This window comes from Salvelinus alpinus, chromosome 35 (genome assembly GCF_045679555.1).
Source record: "Salvelinus alpinus chromosome 35, SLU_Salpinus.1, whole genome shotgun sequence".
NCBI lineage: Eukaryota > Metazoa > Chordata > Actinopteri > Salmoniformes > Salmonidae > Salvelinus > Salvelinus alpinus.
The window spans coordinates 16,814,024-16,827,839 of NC_092120.1; the positions used below are offsets into that span (position 1 = coordinate 16,814,024).

General features: G+C 43.0%; 1 protein-coding gene across 1 annotated transcript; it reads left to right on the forward strand.

The window, feature by feature from the left end:
* Positions 1-731: 731 nt before the first annotated feature.
* Positions 732-5,022, forward strand: LOC139564294 (serine/arginine-rich splicing factor 10-like). Its single transcript, XM_071383700.1, has 6 exons — positions 732-966; positions 2,283-2,387; positions 3,298-3,401; positions 3,684-3,873; positions 4,005-4,055; positions 4,234-5,022. Exons 1-6 carry the CDS (start codon positions 902-904, stop codon positions 4,460-4,462), a joined length of 744 nt encoding a protein of 247 aa, XP_071239801.1. The 5' UTR covers positions 732-901; the 3' UTR covers positions 4,463-5,022.
* The last annotated feature ends 8,794 nt before the right edge of the window (positions 5,023-13,816 follow it).

The following is a 13,816-nucleotide window of genomic DNA, read 5'->3' on the forward strand; positions in this document are numbered from 1 at the left end:
TAAATCATTCCCTCATCAATCTACACACAATACCCCATAATGACAAAGCAAAAACAGGTTGAGTGGTCAGAACGGCTGGGATCAACCATACTCCTCGGCCACAGAGTCCAGTGTGCGCTCTTAGCGAAATTGTCCATTCATAAATTCGGAGAATCTGACAATAGTCTGAATTTACAAATGCCCAGAGCGCACTCTGAGCACCTCTGGCACTCCAGGTTGAATTTACGAACACACCCTATGTGATGTTTTGTGTTTATTTTATTGAACCTTTTTAATTAGGCAAGTCAGTTTAACAACAAACTCTTATTTACAATGACGACCAAACCCGGGCGACGCTGGGCCAATCAATCAATCAAGTTTATTTTATATAGCCCTTCGTACATCAGCTAATATCTCGAAGTGCTGTACAGAAACCCAGCCTAAAACCCCAAACAGCAAGCAATGCAGGTGTAGAAGCACGGTGGCTAGGAAAAACTCCCTAGAAAGGCCAAAACCTAGGAAGAAACCTAGAGAGGAACCAGGCTACCAGGCTATGAGCCAAGTGTCGCTTTCCTATGGGACTCCCCATCACGGCGGGATGTGATGCAGCCTGGATTCGAACCAGAGACTGCAGTGACGCCTCTTGCACTGAGATGCAGTGCCCACTCGCCCTAATCTTGCCTAATTAGCGGGCCGGCCGTGGTTACTCATCATTTAACATCTAAACACTCCTTGCCCAAAATGCCAGATGGCCACCCCTGGTGGGCAGGGCTAAAAGAATGGTATTTGAGCCTGCGCGCTGGCCTACGTTTGCCGATAGATGAGACCACCTCGCTGCTTTTTGCTACAGCTAGAACAAGTCCTATAATTTACTGATATTAAGTTAGATTATACATTTCAACCGTAATAACAATATTTTACAATGGCTAGGTACATGAGACCCCCTAACCCATCACTCTTCATTAGAAACATCTCCGACGAATCCAGGTAGCTATGATCGAATCATTCGTGCGTGCGAGGTACAGCTACGTTAGCTAGGTGGCTAAACTGTTGTTTACTGATTTTAGCTAGCTAGCATTTACAATGAAAACTTGTAGCTAAGTGTTGTCAGTTGCTAGTTGCCTTTAAGTTTGTCTATGGTGAGAAACATTAACTAGTTTAGCTATCCAACTAACGTTATCTGAAGAAGTTAGCTGGTCTACTTATAGCTTTGATACAAAGCTTAGCAAGCTAACGTTAGCATGTCTGCTAGGCTGCACATGAGTTTGCACCAAATATAGTGGTTTGCACAAAAACAGGAGAGTTGTTTGAACCAACTGTGAATTACCTAATTTAGCTGGCCATCCATCTACCTGCCAGGTTGCCAGCAGTGGTGGAAACATTACCCAGTTGTCATAGTAAAAGTAAATATACCTTAATAGAAAACGACTCAAGTCACCCAGTAAAATCCTAACGTTACTTGAGTAAGAGTAAAACAAATATTTGGTTTTAAATATACTTAAGTATCAAAGGTAAATGTCATTCCATAAATAGTAAGCAGTAAAAGTATAAATCATTTAAAATTCTTTATATTAAGAACGGACGGCACGATTTAATCTATATATATATATTTTTTTAATTTACGGATAGCAAGGGGGGCACACAAACTCAGGCATAATTTACAAAGCATTTGTGTTTCGTGAGTCTGTCAGATCAGATGCAGTAGGGATGACCAGGGATTTTCTCTTTAGGTCCGCGAATTAGACCATTTTCCTGTCCTGCTAAGCATTCAAAATATAACGAGTACTTTTGGGTGTCAGGGAAAATGTATGGAGTAAAAAATTAATTTTCAAGAATGTAGTGAAGTAAAAGTCGTATAAATATCAAAGTACAGATACCCCAAAAAACTACTTAAGTAAAAATAAAGTACTACTTAAGTACTTTACATCACTAGTGTACTGTCTGTTTCTGCTCTTTTGCCAACTCCATATCATGGAACTGGCTGAACCAGTACCTGGGCTTAACTTGCATGCATGCCAAACATGACAATGAGTGACAGGAGTTGGCATGATGGCACAAACAGACTGGCACTCAGGATACCATCTACCTGGCTTGTATTGCATGAAATACCTCTTGTCCAATGTCACATTTTATACCCCCATTTCTATGGTAAGTATTAAGCCAATTGAGTTGCATCTGAAGGTTCTCTTATTGGCCACAGTTGCAGGTTTGCACTTTGAATCACACTGATTTAATATTTGCCTAAAAGGGTTGTACTTTACTGGCCATTACATTAAATGTCCTGTCATTTCATAACACTTTAGGCCAGAGGAACTACGCCGTGAATTTGGTCGTTATGGGCCTATTGTAGATGTCTACATTCCACTTGACTTCTCTACACGGCGACCAAGAGGATTTGCTTACATTCAATATCCTTTATACTCACGTAATGTATTAATGAACATGTCTTTCATTCGGTGCATTATTATTATTCACACGTGGGGTCATATTGACAATGTCACACATCTTGAGTTTGCCTACTGTTTTGAAGTAATTATTGTATATTTGTCATAAAAATAAGGCTATACTGGTTTATGGGAGGGGAACATTAACATTCAAACATAGTAAAATGTCTACAGACATTAATCAACATCTCTCCTAACTAAAATTGCTTCTGTTACCCTAGAAATGTTAAAGACGTACAGTTCTGGAGAAACCCCAACAAAGAATGTAAAGACTGGTGTAGAGTAGTTTCAAGCCAAAGGGACCATAATGATTTCAGGCGACACGAAATAGTGGGAAAAGAACACCGAGCAAAGTTAAAGCATGAAGATACAAGGAGGAGAAAAGAGGGCATGAAGGCTTCAATTTGTCTGCCAAAGAGAGGAAAATAAAAGGATGTATTGGGCGAAGACAAGCCGGAAATCTCAAGTTCTTCTGCCAAGCAGTTAGAGTGTTAAGGTCAAGCTGACGCTCAAAGGTCAAGCATGTTAAAGGTAACGAGCTTAATGTTTTGTATCCTACCAAATAGAACCCTTGCTCTTCACCTTCAAATATTTTGCTCTGTGTTCTCTCTGTACAAAAGGGCAAGAAAATCATATCATCTGTATAACTTTAATTGTATACAAGTTTAAGGAAATGTATAGCCTTTGTTCTCATTACCTCCCTGAAATTTGAACAGAAGTTTCAGCTATATGTTTTTAATCTTTTAGGTTACTATTGTCCCATGTTGGCACACAATTGAAGCTTCCAGCCTCTTTACTTAATTAAAATACATGTCTCCCCATTCCCACACCCCCTCCACAAGTAAAAGTAAAAAGCCTTAACAGTCTGTAGCACATTCGAGGACGTGCGAGATGCAGAGGATGCCCTCCACAACCTGGACCACAAGTGGGTGTGTGGTCGACAGATCGAGATCCAGTTTGCACAGGGTGACCGAAAAAGTAAGAATGGGTTTTTATTTAGGTACCCTGTATGAGTGCACTATTTACTACCTACCAATCAATTCAACTTGAAGAATTTAAGTTTCACTGTCGGAACAGTTTACCCAAGAATCTAAGTAGGAAAGTCTAACTAGGCCTACATCACTTTTAGCGGTAATATCTTGACTCGAGTCTCTCAGACTAGAGAAATCATTGCCGACCTGCATGCAAAATTATTTTTAAAACCCTTCTTGCTCAACTCCTTGTGTCCCCGTATTTAATTTGAATGACTTGTCCCTCCAGCCCCCAACCAGATGAAGACTAAGGAGAGCTCTCCTCGCAGAGGGTCCCGCAGCAGCTCCTTCTCCCGCTACGACGACTACGAACGCGGCGATGGCCGACGCAGACGCTCTCGCAGTCGCAGCTACGAAAGGCGCCGGTCGCGCAGCCCTTCCTGCGACCGCCGTCCTCGGAGGTCAGAGAGCCCTAGAGAGTGAGTTCCTCTGTGACACTGAAACTAAACCACCGTTTCACTTGTCAAGTAATCCTCCCAAGGGGCTTTCATTGCAGTCCGAAATGCCTTTGTATACAGACTGGTTCTTACTTTCGCTTTTCTCTTTACAGCTCTCGATCAAATGGCAGGCACAGGCGAAGCAGAAGCCATGAAAATGACAGGTAGACCAATATATACGACTCCTTATTCTGACTTACCTAACACGGCACAGTGCAATAAGATTGCATTTATACTGCATAGACCTATGTGTTTTCAAAACACCATTTGTCAAGTCGGTGTATTCAATAGTGTGTTGACTGATTGTTCTGTTCATATCCCATCTTCCTTTTTTTCTACCAGGTACAGGGGCCCTCCACGTGAACACCACAGGATGCACCACGCACCCCCGTCTCGTAACCGCTCCGCCTCCCGCTCCCCCTCTCATCCCAGATCCAGGCCCAAAGACACAAAGTCCCAGTCCAAATCCCCCAGCCCCGTCAAGGACTTCCACACCTCTTCTGGCTCCCAGAAACAGGCCTGTCGACGCTCCTACTCGAGATCTGTGTCCCGATCTCGCTCCAGATCCTAGGACCCCACCACCCTCAAACCCTGTTAGTCTGTAGCTAAAGATGTTTTTGAATATGGTATCTAGTGAGTGGTTATTACACACCCCACCTCGGTTCATTAGTTGAGTTATCATGATATCTCTGGGCTGATACCAGTCAACAGAGCTGGTTGTCCCTACAGATGGATAGTAATTTTTTGTTAGTTCAGTTTCATTCACCTCTGAAGAAAATGTGTTGTTTTTAATTTACCTTCATATCGGTTTACTTCTATTATTTGAGAACCCAATGGAATTAAGTTCAGCGCATAAGAATTGGTCAACTATGAAATGTCAAGGTACTGCTTGTTTTGAGCTAACGGTTATTAACCTCTGGCTACAGAAGAAGTTGAGTGCAAAAACCCATTTATAAGAAAATAAGTTATGCATCTGGAGTTTGCAGTGATATCTAGCCATCAAGTTTACTGCTATTATTTTTGTACATTTGATGTAACTAAAGTCTGCATTTTTTTTTTATCAGTTTTTCTTTTGTTTGTTCAAATCTTGCAGCAGTGTTTTCTCTGTGGATTAAACATGTTATGTTTTAACTTTTCTTAATCACTTGGCTTGTACAAAGATATCGCTCCCTTGAAAGTACGGGCGAGACACCGGACAGCTTGTTAGGTACACTTATCTATTACCGGGTCAGCAACCCCTAGCCAGAACCACCAAACCTTACAGTTGGCAGTTAGCATCTCCTGGCATCTGACAAATCCAGATTTGTCCGTCGGACTGCCAAATGGTGAAACGTGATTCATCACTCCAGAGAACGTTACACCATTTCAGCAGACACTTGGCATTGCGCATGGTGATCTTAGGCTTGTGTGTGGCTGCTCGGCCATGGAAACCCATTTCATGAAGCTCCCAACAAACAGTTGTTGTGCTGACGTTGCTTCCAGAGATTTTGGAACATAGGACAGATGTGCTTCAGCACCTCTAGACGTTTCCACTTCACAATAACATCACTTACAGGTGACCGGGTCAGCTCTAGTAGGGCAGAAATTTGATGAACTGACATGTTGGAAAGGTGGAATCCTTTGACGGTGCAACGTTGAAAGTCACAGAGCTCTGCAGTAAGGATATTCTACTGCTAGTGTTAGTCTATGGAGATTGCATGGATGTGTGCTCAATTTTATACACCTGTCAGCAACGGGTGTGGCTGAAATAAACAAATCCACTAATTTGAAGGGTTATCCACATACTTTTCTATATATAGTGTATTTACTAAGAATGTTACTAGTGATGGGCACCATTATGGAAAATCTAAGTTGCATTTTTCTATTTGATATCGTTATCGGTTTGTATAAAATACATTGCAATTTGCAACTGAGTGAACGTTAACTTTTCTGTTCACTTCCACGGCTCTGAAGTCCAGACAACTGCTTGTGGATTGCCTTTTGGGCCAGGTGTGAATGTTCTAGCATAAACCTGCCCAACCAGCTTGAATACAATGGGAACTCACATCCAGTTGATAGCCCATCAGCTAAGAGAAGGTCTGTGAGGGTTTTGTGCCTGCAGGAACAGTCGTGTGCTTTTTTTACATAACGATATAGATTAACAGGAAGAATAACCCGATTTAAAAAGCCTTGCTGGCATCAACATCAAACATATCATTCCAAATGATTAATTATGGTCCCGGCCAACCACGAATTGTTCGTTTGAAACGTCTAAAACACTATCCCTGTTAAATTGTTACTGATCATTTAGGTCGAGGCCAGACTGATCCGTGGAGAACGAACACCAAATTAGAATGGATAAATGTTGGTCAATGCGCGCGGGTGGGTGCTTAAATTAGTCCTATTTCACATATGTACAAGTGTATATTAATACGCATGTGTGAATTGGAAATTCGTTTTTTTGCATATCCTAACTCCCTCGAAACACCCCTATTTTCTACAACTAATTTTAACTTTTTGCCTATGCAATGACTACTAGTGGTCATACTGCATTTCTACACATTTTGTATTTTTAAAGCAAATCACCTGCTATTCTACATATTTTGCCTTGACTTACGCTTTTGGGGCCTTTCCCATCGGAAATAATATGGGTCGTGGGCCCCCTGGTCAGTATTAAGGCCCTGACTTCCACTGCTGTACAGACAGGCAAGTGCAAAGGCTATTTGTATATTGATGGAAAGTTACTAACCATGTTTCCATCCAGCTTTTATGTAAGTAAAGTATAAACAGGAAGTTTCAGTGTAATTTTATAAACGCCGACAGCTCATTTGTTTGTTCAACATGATGGGATCGTTTTGTGTCGGTAAAATAAATTATGTGGGAAACAGCGGTGTAAAATATATTTTTATTTCACCTTTATTTAACCAGGTAGGCTAGTTGAGAACAAGTTCTCATTTGCAACTGCGACCTGGCCAAGATAAAGCAAAGCAGTTCGACATACAACAACACAGTGTTACACATGGAATAAACAAACATACAGTCAATAATACAGTAGAAAAAGTGTATATACAGTCTGTGCAAATGAGGTAAGATAAGGGAGGTAAAGCAATAAATAGGCCATGGTGGCGAAGTAATTACAATTAAACACTGGAGTGATAGATGTGCAGAAGATGAATGTGCAAGTAGAGATACTGGGGTGCAAAGGAGCAAGATAAATAAATAAATACAGTATAGGGGATGAGGTAGATTGGATGGTTTAATTTACAGATGAGCTATGTACAGGTGCAGAGATCTGTGAGCTGCTCTGACAGCTGGTGCTTAACGCTAGTGAGGGAGGTAAGAGTCTCCAGCTTTAGTGATTTTTGCAGTTTGTTCCAGTCATTGGCAGCAGAGAACTGGAAGGAGAGGCGGCCAAAGGAAGAATTGGCTTTGGGGGTGACCAGAGAGATATACCTGCTGGAGCGCGTGCTACGGGTGGGTGCTGCTATGGTGACCAGTGAGCTGAGATAAGGTGGGGCTTTACCTAGCAGAGACTTGTAGATGACCTGGAGCCAGTGAGTTTGGCGACGAGTATGAAGCGAGGGCCAGCCAACGAGAGCGTACAGGTCGCAGTGGTGGGTAGTCTATGGGGCTTTGGTGACAAAACGGATGGCACTGTGATAGACTGCATCCAATTTGTTGAGTAGAGTGTTGGAGGCTATTTTGTAAATGACATCGCCAAAGTCGAGGATCGGTAGGATGGTCAGTTTTACGAGGGTATGTTTGGCAGCATGATTGAAGGATGCTTTGTTGCGAAATAGGAAGCCAATTCTAGATGTAATTTTGGATTGGAGATGTTTAATGTGAGTCTGGAAGGAGAGTTTACAGTCTAACCAGACACCTAGGTATTTGTAGTGGTCCACATATTCTAAGTCAGAACCGTCCAGAGTAGTGATGCTGGACGGGCGGGCAGGTGCAGGCAGCGATCGGTTGAAGAGCATGCATTTAGTTTTACTAGCATTTAAGAGCAGGTGGAGGTCACGGAAGGAGAGTTGAAGCTCATTTGGAGGTTAGTTAACACAGTGTCCAAAGAAGGGCCAGAAGTATACAAGAATGGTGTCGTCTGTGTAGAGGTGGATCAAAGAATCACCAGCAGCAAGAGCGACATTATTGATGTATACAGAGAAGAGAGTATATAACTCATATCGAAGTAAATTTGGAGTCACGTGATGATCCATGAGTGGTCCATATCATTAGGCAACAGATGAAATAAATGAACTTCAGCTTGATGCTGCTTTCCAATAAATATGGAGGATCTTATTCTGGTGACAAGATGATCGGTACTTGACTGCCGTTTGACAAGTAAAAATATTCTCACTCTCAACCATAAACTCATTATGTAGACTAGACGACGCACAAACCGTGCCAAGCCCAGTGTTGGCACATTTGCTATTGAACAAAACAGTTGGCAAAACTATCAGTTGAGTTGAAAATGCACTGGAAACCCATTGAACTTTAGATTTGTATTCGGTGCATAATTTTTTTAAATGAAACTCTGACTTTAGCATCACATCTGGAGGAAACCTGGCACCATCCCTACGGTGAAGCATGGTGGTGGCAGCATCATGCTGTGGGGATGTTTTTCAGCGGCAGGGACTGGGAGACTTGTCAGGATCGAGGGAAAGATCAATGGAGCAAAGTACAGGGAGATCCTTGATGAAAACCTGCTCCAGAGTGCTCAAGACCTCGGACAGGGGCGAAGGTTCACCTAACAGGACAACGACCCTAAGCACGCAGCCAAGACAACGCAGTAGTGGCTTGGGGACAAGTCTCTGAAAGTTCTTGAGTGGCCCAGCCAGAGCCCGGACTTGAACCCAATCTAACATCTCTGGAGATCTGAAAATAGCTGTGCAGCGACGCTCCCCATCCAACCTGACAGAGCTTGAGAGGATCTGCAGAGAATGTGAGAAACTCCCCAAATACAGGTGTGCCAAGCTTGTAGCATCATACTCAAAAAGATTCGAGGCTGTAATCTCTGCCAAAGGTGCTTTAACAAAGTACTGACAATTAGCAAAAATGTCTAAAAAACTGTTTTTGTTTTGTCATTATGGGGCATTGTGTGTAGATTGAGGGAAAAACAGTTTAATATATTTTAGAATAAGGTTGTAACGTAACAAAATATGGACAAAGTCAAGGGGTCTGAATACATTCCAAATGCACTGTATGCATATTATGGACAGTATGTGGATAGAATATGTAATAATTCTGAAGAAAACGTAGGATAGAATATTATGTGCAGCAATAGTTGAATAGGACGGCGCCGGAGAACAAGGCTGACGTTTTACCTATTCCTAACCAATTGTGTGCATTTGTTATTTTATTTGCATTGTTTAACTTATTTTTTAAACTTATTTTGTACATAATGTAGCTGCTACCGTCTCTTATGACCGAAAATAACTTCTGGGCATCAGAACTGCGATTACTCACCACGGACTGACAGAATCCTTTTTTTCTTTAACGAGTCCGACAAGCCCGACGTGAATGATGTACTGCTTTACCGGGAACAGGCCCAAATCCTCGTCATTTGCGTGAAGAGAAGGGAGAGAAAAAGGGTCCAGAGGGCGGGCTGCCTTCTGAGAATTCATAGACGATCGAATAAACCCCCACTTCCTTCCATTCTGCTAGCAAATGTGCAATCTTTGGAAAATGAAATCGATTACCTACGCGGAAGATTAAACTACCAACGGGACATTCAAAACTGTAATATCTTATACTTCACGGAGTCGAGGCTGAACGACGACATTATCAACATACAGCTGGCTGGTTATACGCTGTATCGGCAGGACAGAACAGCGGCGTCTGGTAAGACAAGGGGCGGCGGACTATGTATTTTAGTAATTAACAGCTGGTACACTATCTAAGGAAGTCTCGAGGTTTTGCTCGCCTGTTGTAGAGTATCTCATGATAAGCTGTAGACCACACTGTCTACCTAGAGTTATCTGTATTTTTTGTATTCCGCCATAAGCAAACAGCTCACCCAGAGGCGGCACTCCTAGTAGCCGGGGAATTTAATGCAGGGAAACTTACATTTCTATCAGCATGTTAAATGTGCAACCAGAGGCAAAAAATCTCTGGACCACCTTTACTCCACACACAGAGACGCATACAAAGCTCTCCCTCCATTTGGCAAATCTGACAATAATTCTATCCTCCTGATTCCTGCTTACAAACAAAAAATTAAAGCAGGAAGCACCAGTGACTCGATCAATAAAACATTGGTCAGACAAAGCAGATGCTAAGCTACAGGACTGTTTTGCTAGCACAGACTGGAATGTGTTTCGGGATTCCTCCGATGTCACTGAGGAGTACACCACATCAGTCATTGGCTTCATCAATAAGTGCATTGATTACGTCGTCCCCACAGTGACCGTACGTACATACCCCAACCAGAAGCCATGGATTACAGGCAACATCCGCACTGAACTAAAGGCTAGAGCTGCCGCTTTCAAGGAACGGGACTCTAACCCCGAAGCTTATAAGAAATCCCGCTGTGCCCTCCGAACCATCAAACAGGCAAAGCATCAATACAGGACTAAGATCGTATCGTACTACACCAGCTCTGACGTTAGATGAATGTGGCAGGGCTTGTAAACCATTACAGACTACAAAGGGAAGCATAGCCGAGAGCTGCCCAGTGACACAAGCCTACCAGATGAGCTAAACTACTTTTATGCTTGCATCGAGGCAAATAACAAACATGCATGAGAGCACCAGCTGTTCCAGAAAACTGTGTGATCACGCTCTCCGCAGCCAATGTAAAACCTCTAAATAGGTCAACATTTTCAACCTCTCCAAGTCTGTAATACCAACATGTTTTAAGCAGACCACCATAGTCCGTGCCCATGAACACTAAGGTAACCTGCCTAAATGACTACCGACCTGTAGCACTCATGTCCGTAGCCATGAAGGGCTTTGAAAGGCTGGTCATGGCTCACATCAACACCATTATCCCAGAAACCCTAGACCCACTGCAATTTGCATACCGCCCCAACAGATGATGCAATCTTTATTGTACTCCACACTGCCCTTGCCCACCTGGACAAAATAAACACCTACAGTGGGGAGAACAAGTATTTGATACACTGCCGATTTTGCAGGTTTTCCTACTTACAACGCATGTAGAGGTCTGTAATTTTTATCATAGGTACACTTCAACTGTGAGAGACGGAATCTAAAACAAAAATCCTGAAAATCACATTGTATAATTTTTAAGTAATTAATTTGCATTTTATTGCATGACATAAGTATTTGATACATCAGAAAAGCAGAACTTAATATTTGGTACAGAAACCTTTGTTTGCAATTACAGAGATCATACGTTTCCTGTAGTTCTTGACTAGGTTTGCACACACTGCAGCAGGGATTTTGGCCCACTCCTCCCTACAGATCTTCTCCAGATCCTTCAGGTTTCGGGGCTGTCGCTGGGCAATACGGACTTTCAGCTCCCTCCAAAGATTTTCTATTGGGTTCAGGTCTGGAGACTGGCTAGGCCACTCCAGGACCTTGAGATGCTTCTTACGGAGCCACTCCTTAGTTGCCATGGCTGTGTGCTTCGTGTCGTTGTCATGCTGGAAGACCCAGCCACGACCCATCTTCAATGCTCTTACTGAGGGAAGGAGGTTGTTGGCCAAGATCTCGCGATACATGGCCCCATCCATCCTCCCCTCAATACGGTGCAGTCGTCCTGTCCCCTTTGCAGAAAAGCATCCCCAAAGAATGATGTTTCCACCTCCATGCTTCACGGTTGGGATGGTGTTCTTGGGGTTGTACTCATACTTCTTCTTCCTCCAAACACGGCGAGTGGAGTTAGACCAAAAAGCTCTATTTTTGTCTCATCAGACTACATGACCTTCTCCCATTCCTCCTCTGGATCATCCAGATGGTCATTGGCAAACTTCAGACAGGCCTGGACATGCACTGGCTTAAGCAGGGGGACCTTGCGTGCGCTGCAGGATTTTAATCCATGACGGCGTAGTGTGTTACTAATGGTTTTCTTTGAGACTGTGGTCCCAGCTCTCTTCAGGTCATTGACCAGGTCCTGCCGTGTAGTTCTGGGCTGATCCCTCACCTTCCTCATGATCATTGATGCCCCACGAGGTGAAATCTTGCATGGAGCCCCAGACCGAGGGTGATTGACCGTCATCTTGAACTTCTTCCATTTTCTAATAATTGCGCCAACAGTTGTTTCCTTCTCACCAAGCTGCTTGCCTATTGTCCTGTAGCCCATCCCAGCCTTGTGCAGGTCTACAATTTTATCCCTGATGTCCTTACACAGCTCTCTGGTCTTGGCCATTGTGGAGAGGTTGGAATCTGTTTGATTGTGTGTGGACAGGTGTCTTTTATACAGGTAACGAGTTCAAACAGGTGCAGTTAATACAGGTAATGAGTGGAGAACAGGAGGGCTTCTTAAAGAAAAACTAACAGGTCTGTGAGAGCCGGAATTCTTACTGGTTGGTAGGTGATCAAATACTTATGTCATGCAATAAAATGCAAATTAATTAATTAAAAATCATACAATGTGATTTTCTGGATTTTTGTTTTAGATTCCGTCTCTCACAGTTGAAGTGTACCTATGATACAAATTACAGACCTCTACATGCTTTGTAAGTAGGAAAACCTGCAAAATCGGCAGTGTATCAAATACTTGTTCTCCCCACTGTATGTGAGAATGATATTCAATGACTGCAGCTCAGCGTTCCCTCTTTTACACTGCTACTCTGTTATCATCTATGCATAGTCACTTTAATAACTCCACATGTACACATTACCTCAACTAACCGGTGCACATCGACTCTGTACCGGTACCTTGTGTAGTCTCGCTATTGTTATTTTACTGCTGCTCTTTAATTACTTGTTACTTTTATTTCTTATTCATATATATATATATATATATATTTTTTTTTTTTAAACTATTGTTGGTTAGGGCTTGTAAGTAAGCATTTCACTGTAATTGTATTCAGAGCATGTCACTAATAAAATTTGATTTGACTAGAATACAGTATATAAACTCAGCAAAAAAATCCCTTTTTCAGGACCATGTCTTTCAAAGATAATTCATAAAAATCCAAATAACTTCACTGACAAGTCGTGGTTTTGTCTCACCAGTGGTGATGGTCGGATTCGTGTTTATCATCGAAGGAATGAGCATTACACCGATGCCTGTACTCTGGAGCGGGATCGATTTGGAGGTGGAGGGTCCGTCATGGTCTGGGGCAGCGTGTCACAGCATCACCGAAACTTGCTGTCATTGCAGGCAATCTCAATGCTGTGCGTTACAGGGAAGACATCCTCCTCCCTCATGTTGTACCCTTCCTCCAGGCTCATCCTGACATGACCCTACAGCATGACAATGCCACCAGCCATACTGCTCGTTCTGTGCGTGATTTGATGCAAGACAGGAATGTTAGGGTTCCGCCAACACGGATCTCAATCCCGTCTGGGACCTGTTGGATCGGAGGGTGAGGGCTAGGGCCCTTCCCCCCAGAAATGTCCAGGAACTTGAAGGTGCCTTGTTGGTAGTGGGGTAACATCTCACAGCAAGAACTGGCAAATCTGGTGCAGTCCATGAGGAGATGCACTGCAGGGCTTAATGCAGCTGGTGGCCACACCAGATACCGACTGTTACTTTTGACCCCCTTTGTTCAGGGACACATTCTATTTCTGTAAGTCACATGTCTGTGGAACTTGTTCAGTTTATGTCTCAGTTGTGCGAATCTTATGTTCATACAAATATTTACGTTAAGTTTGTGATGTGTATGCTGAGGAACTTGGAAGATTGCCCCCTTCTCCACTGCGGCCTCGATGTGAGTGTATTACATCCGCTGTCCATGATCAGCTCCTTTGTTTACGTTGAAGTTACTTTCCTGACACCACTCCGCCAAAGCCCTCACCCCCCCGTTGGATGTTT

Coding starts and splice junctions, on each gene's coding strand:
- LOC139564294 (XM_071383700.1), top strand. CDS start 902: ATGGCTAGGTACATGAGACCCCCTAACCCATCACTCTTCATTAGAAAC. Junction 2,388..3,297: donor AGAGGATTTGCTTACATTCA/ATATCCTTTATA, acceptor AGTCTGTAGCAC/ATTCGAGGACGTGCGAGATG. Junction 4,056..4,233: donor AGAAGCCATGAAAATGACAG/GTAGACCAATAT, acceptor TTTTTCTACCAG/GTACAGGGGCCCTCCACGTG.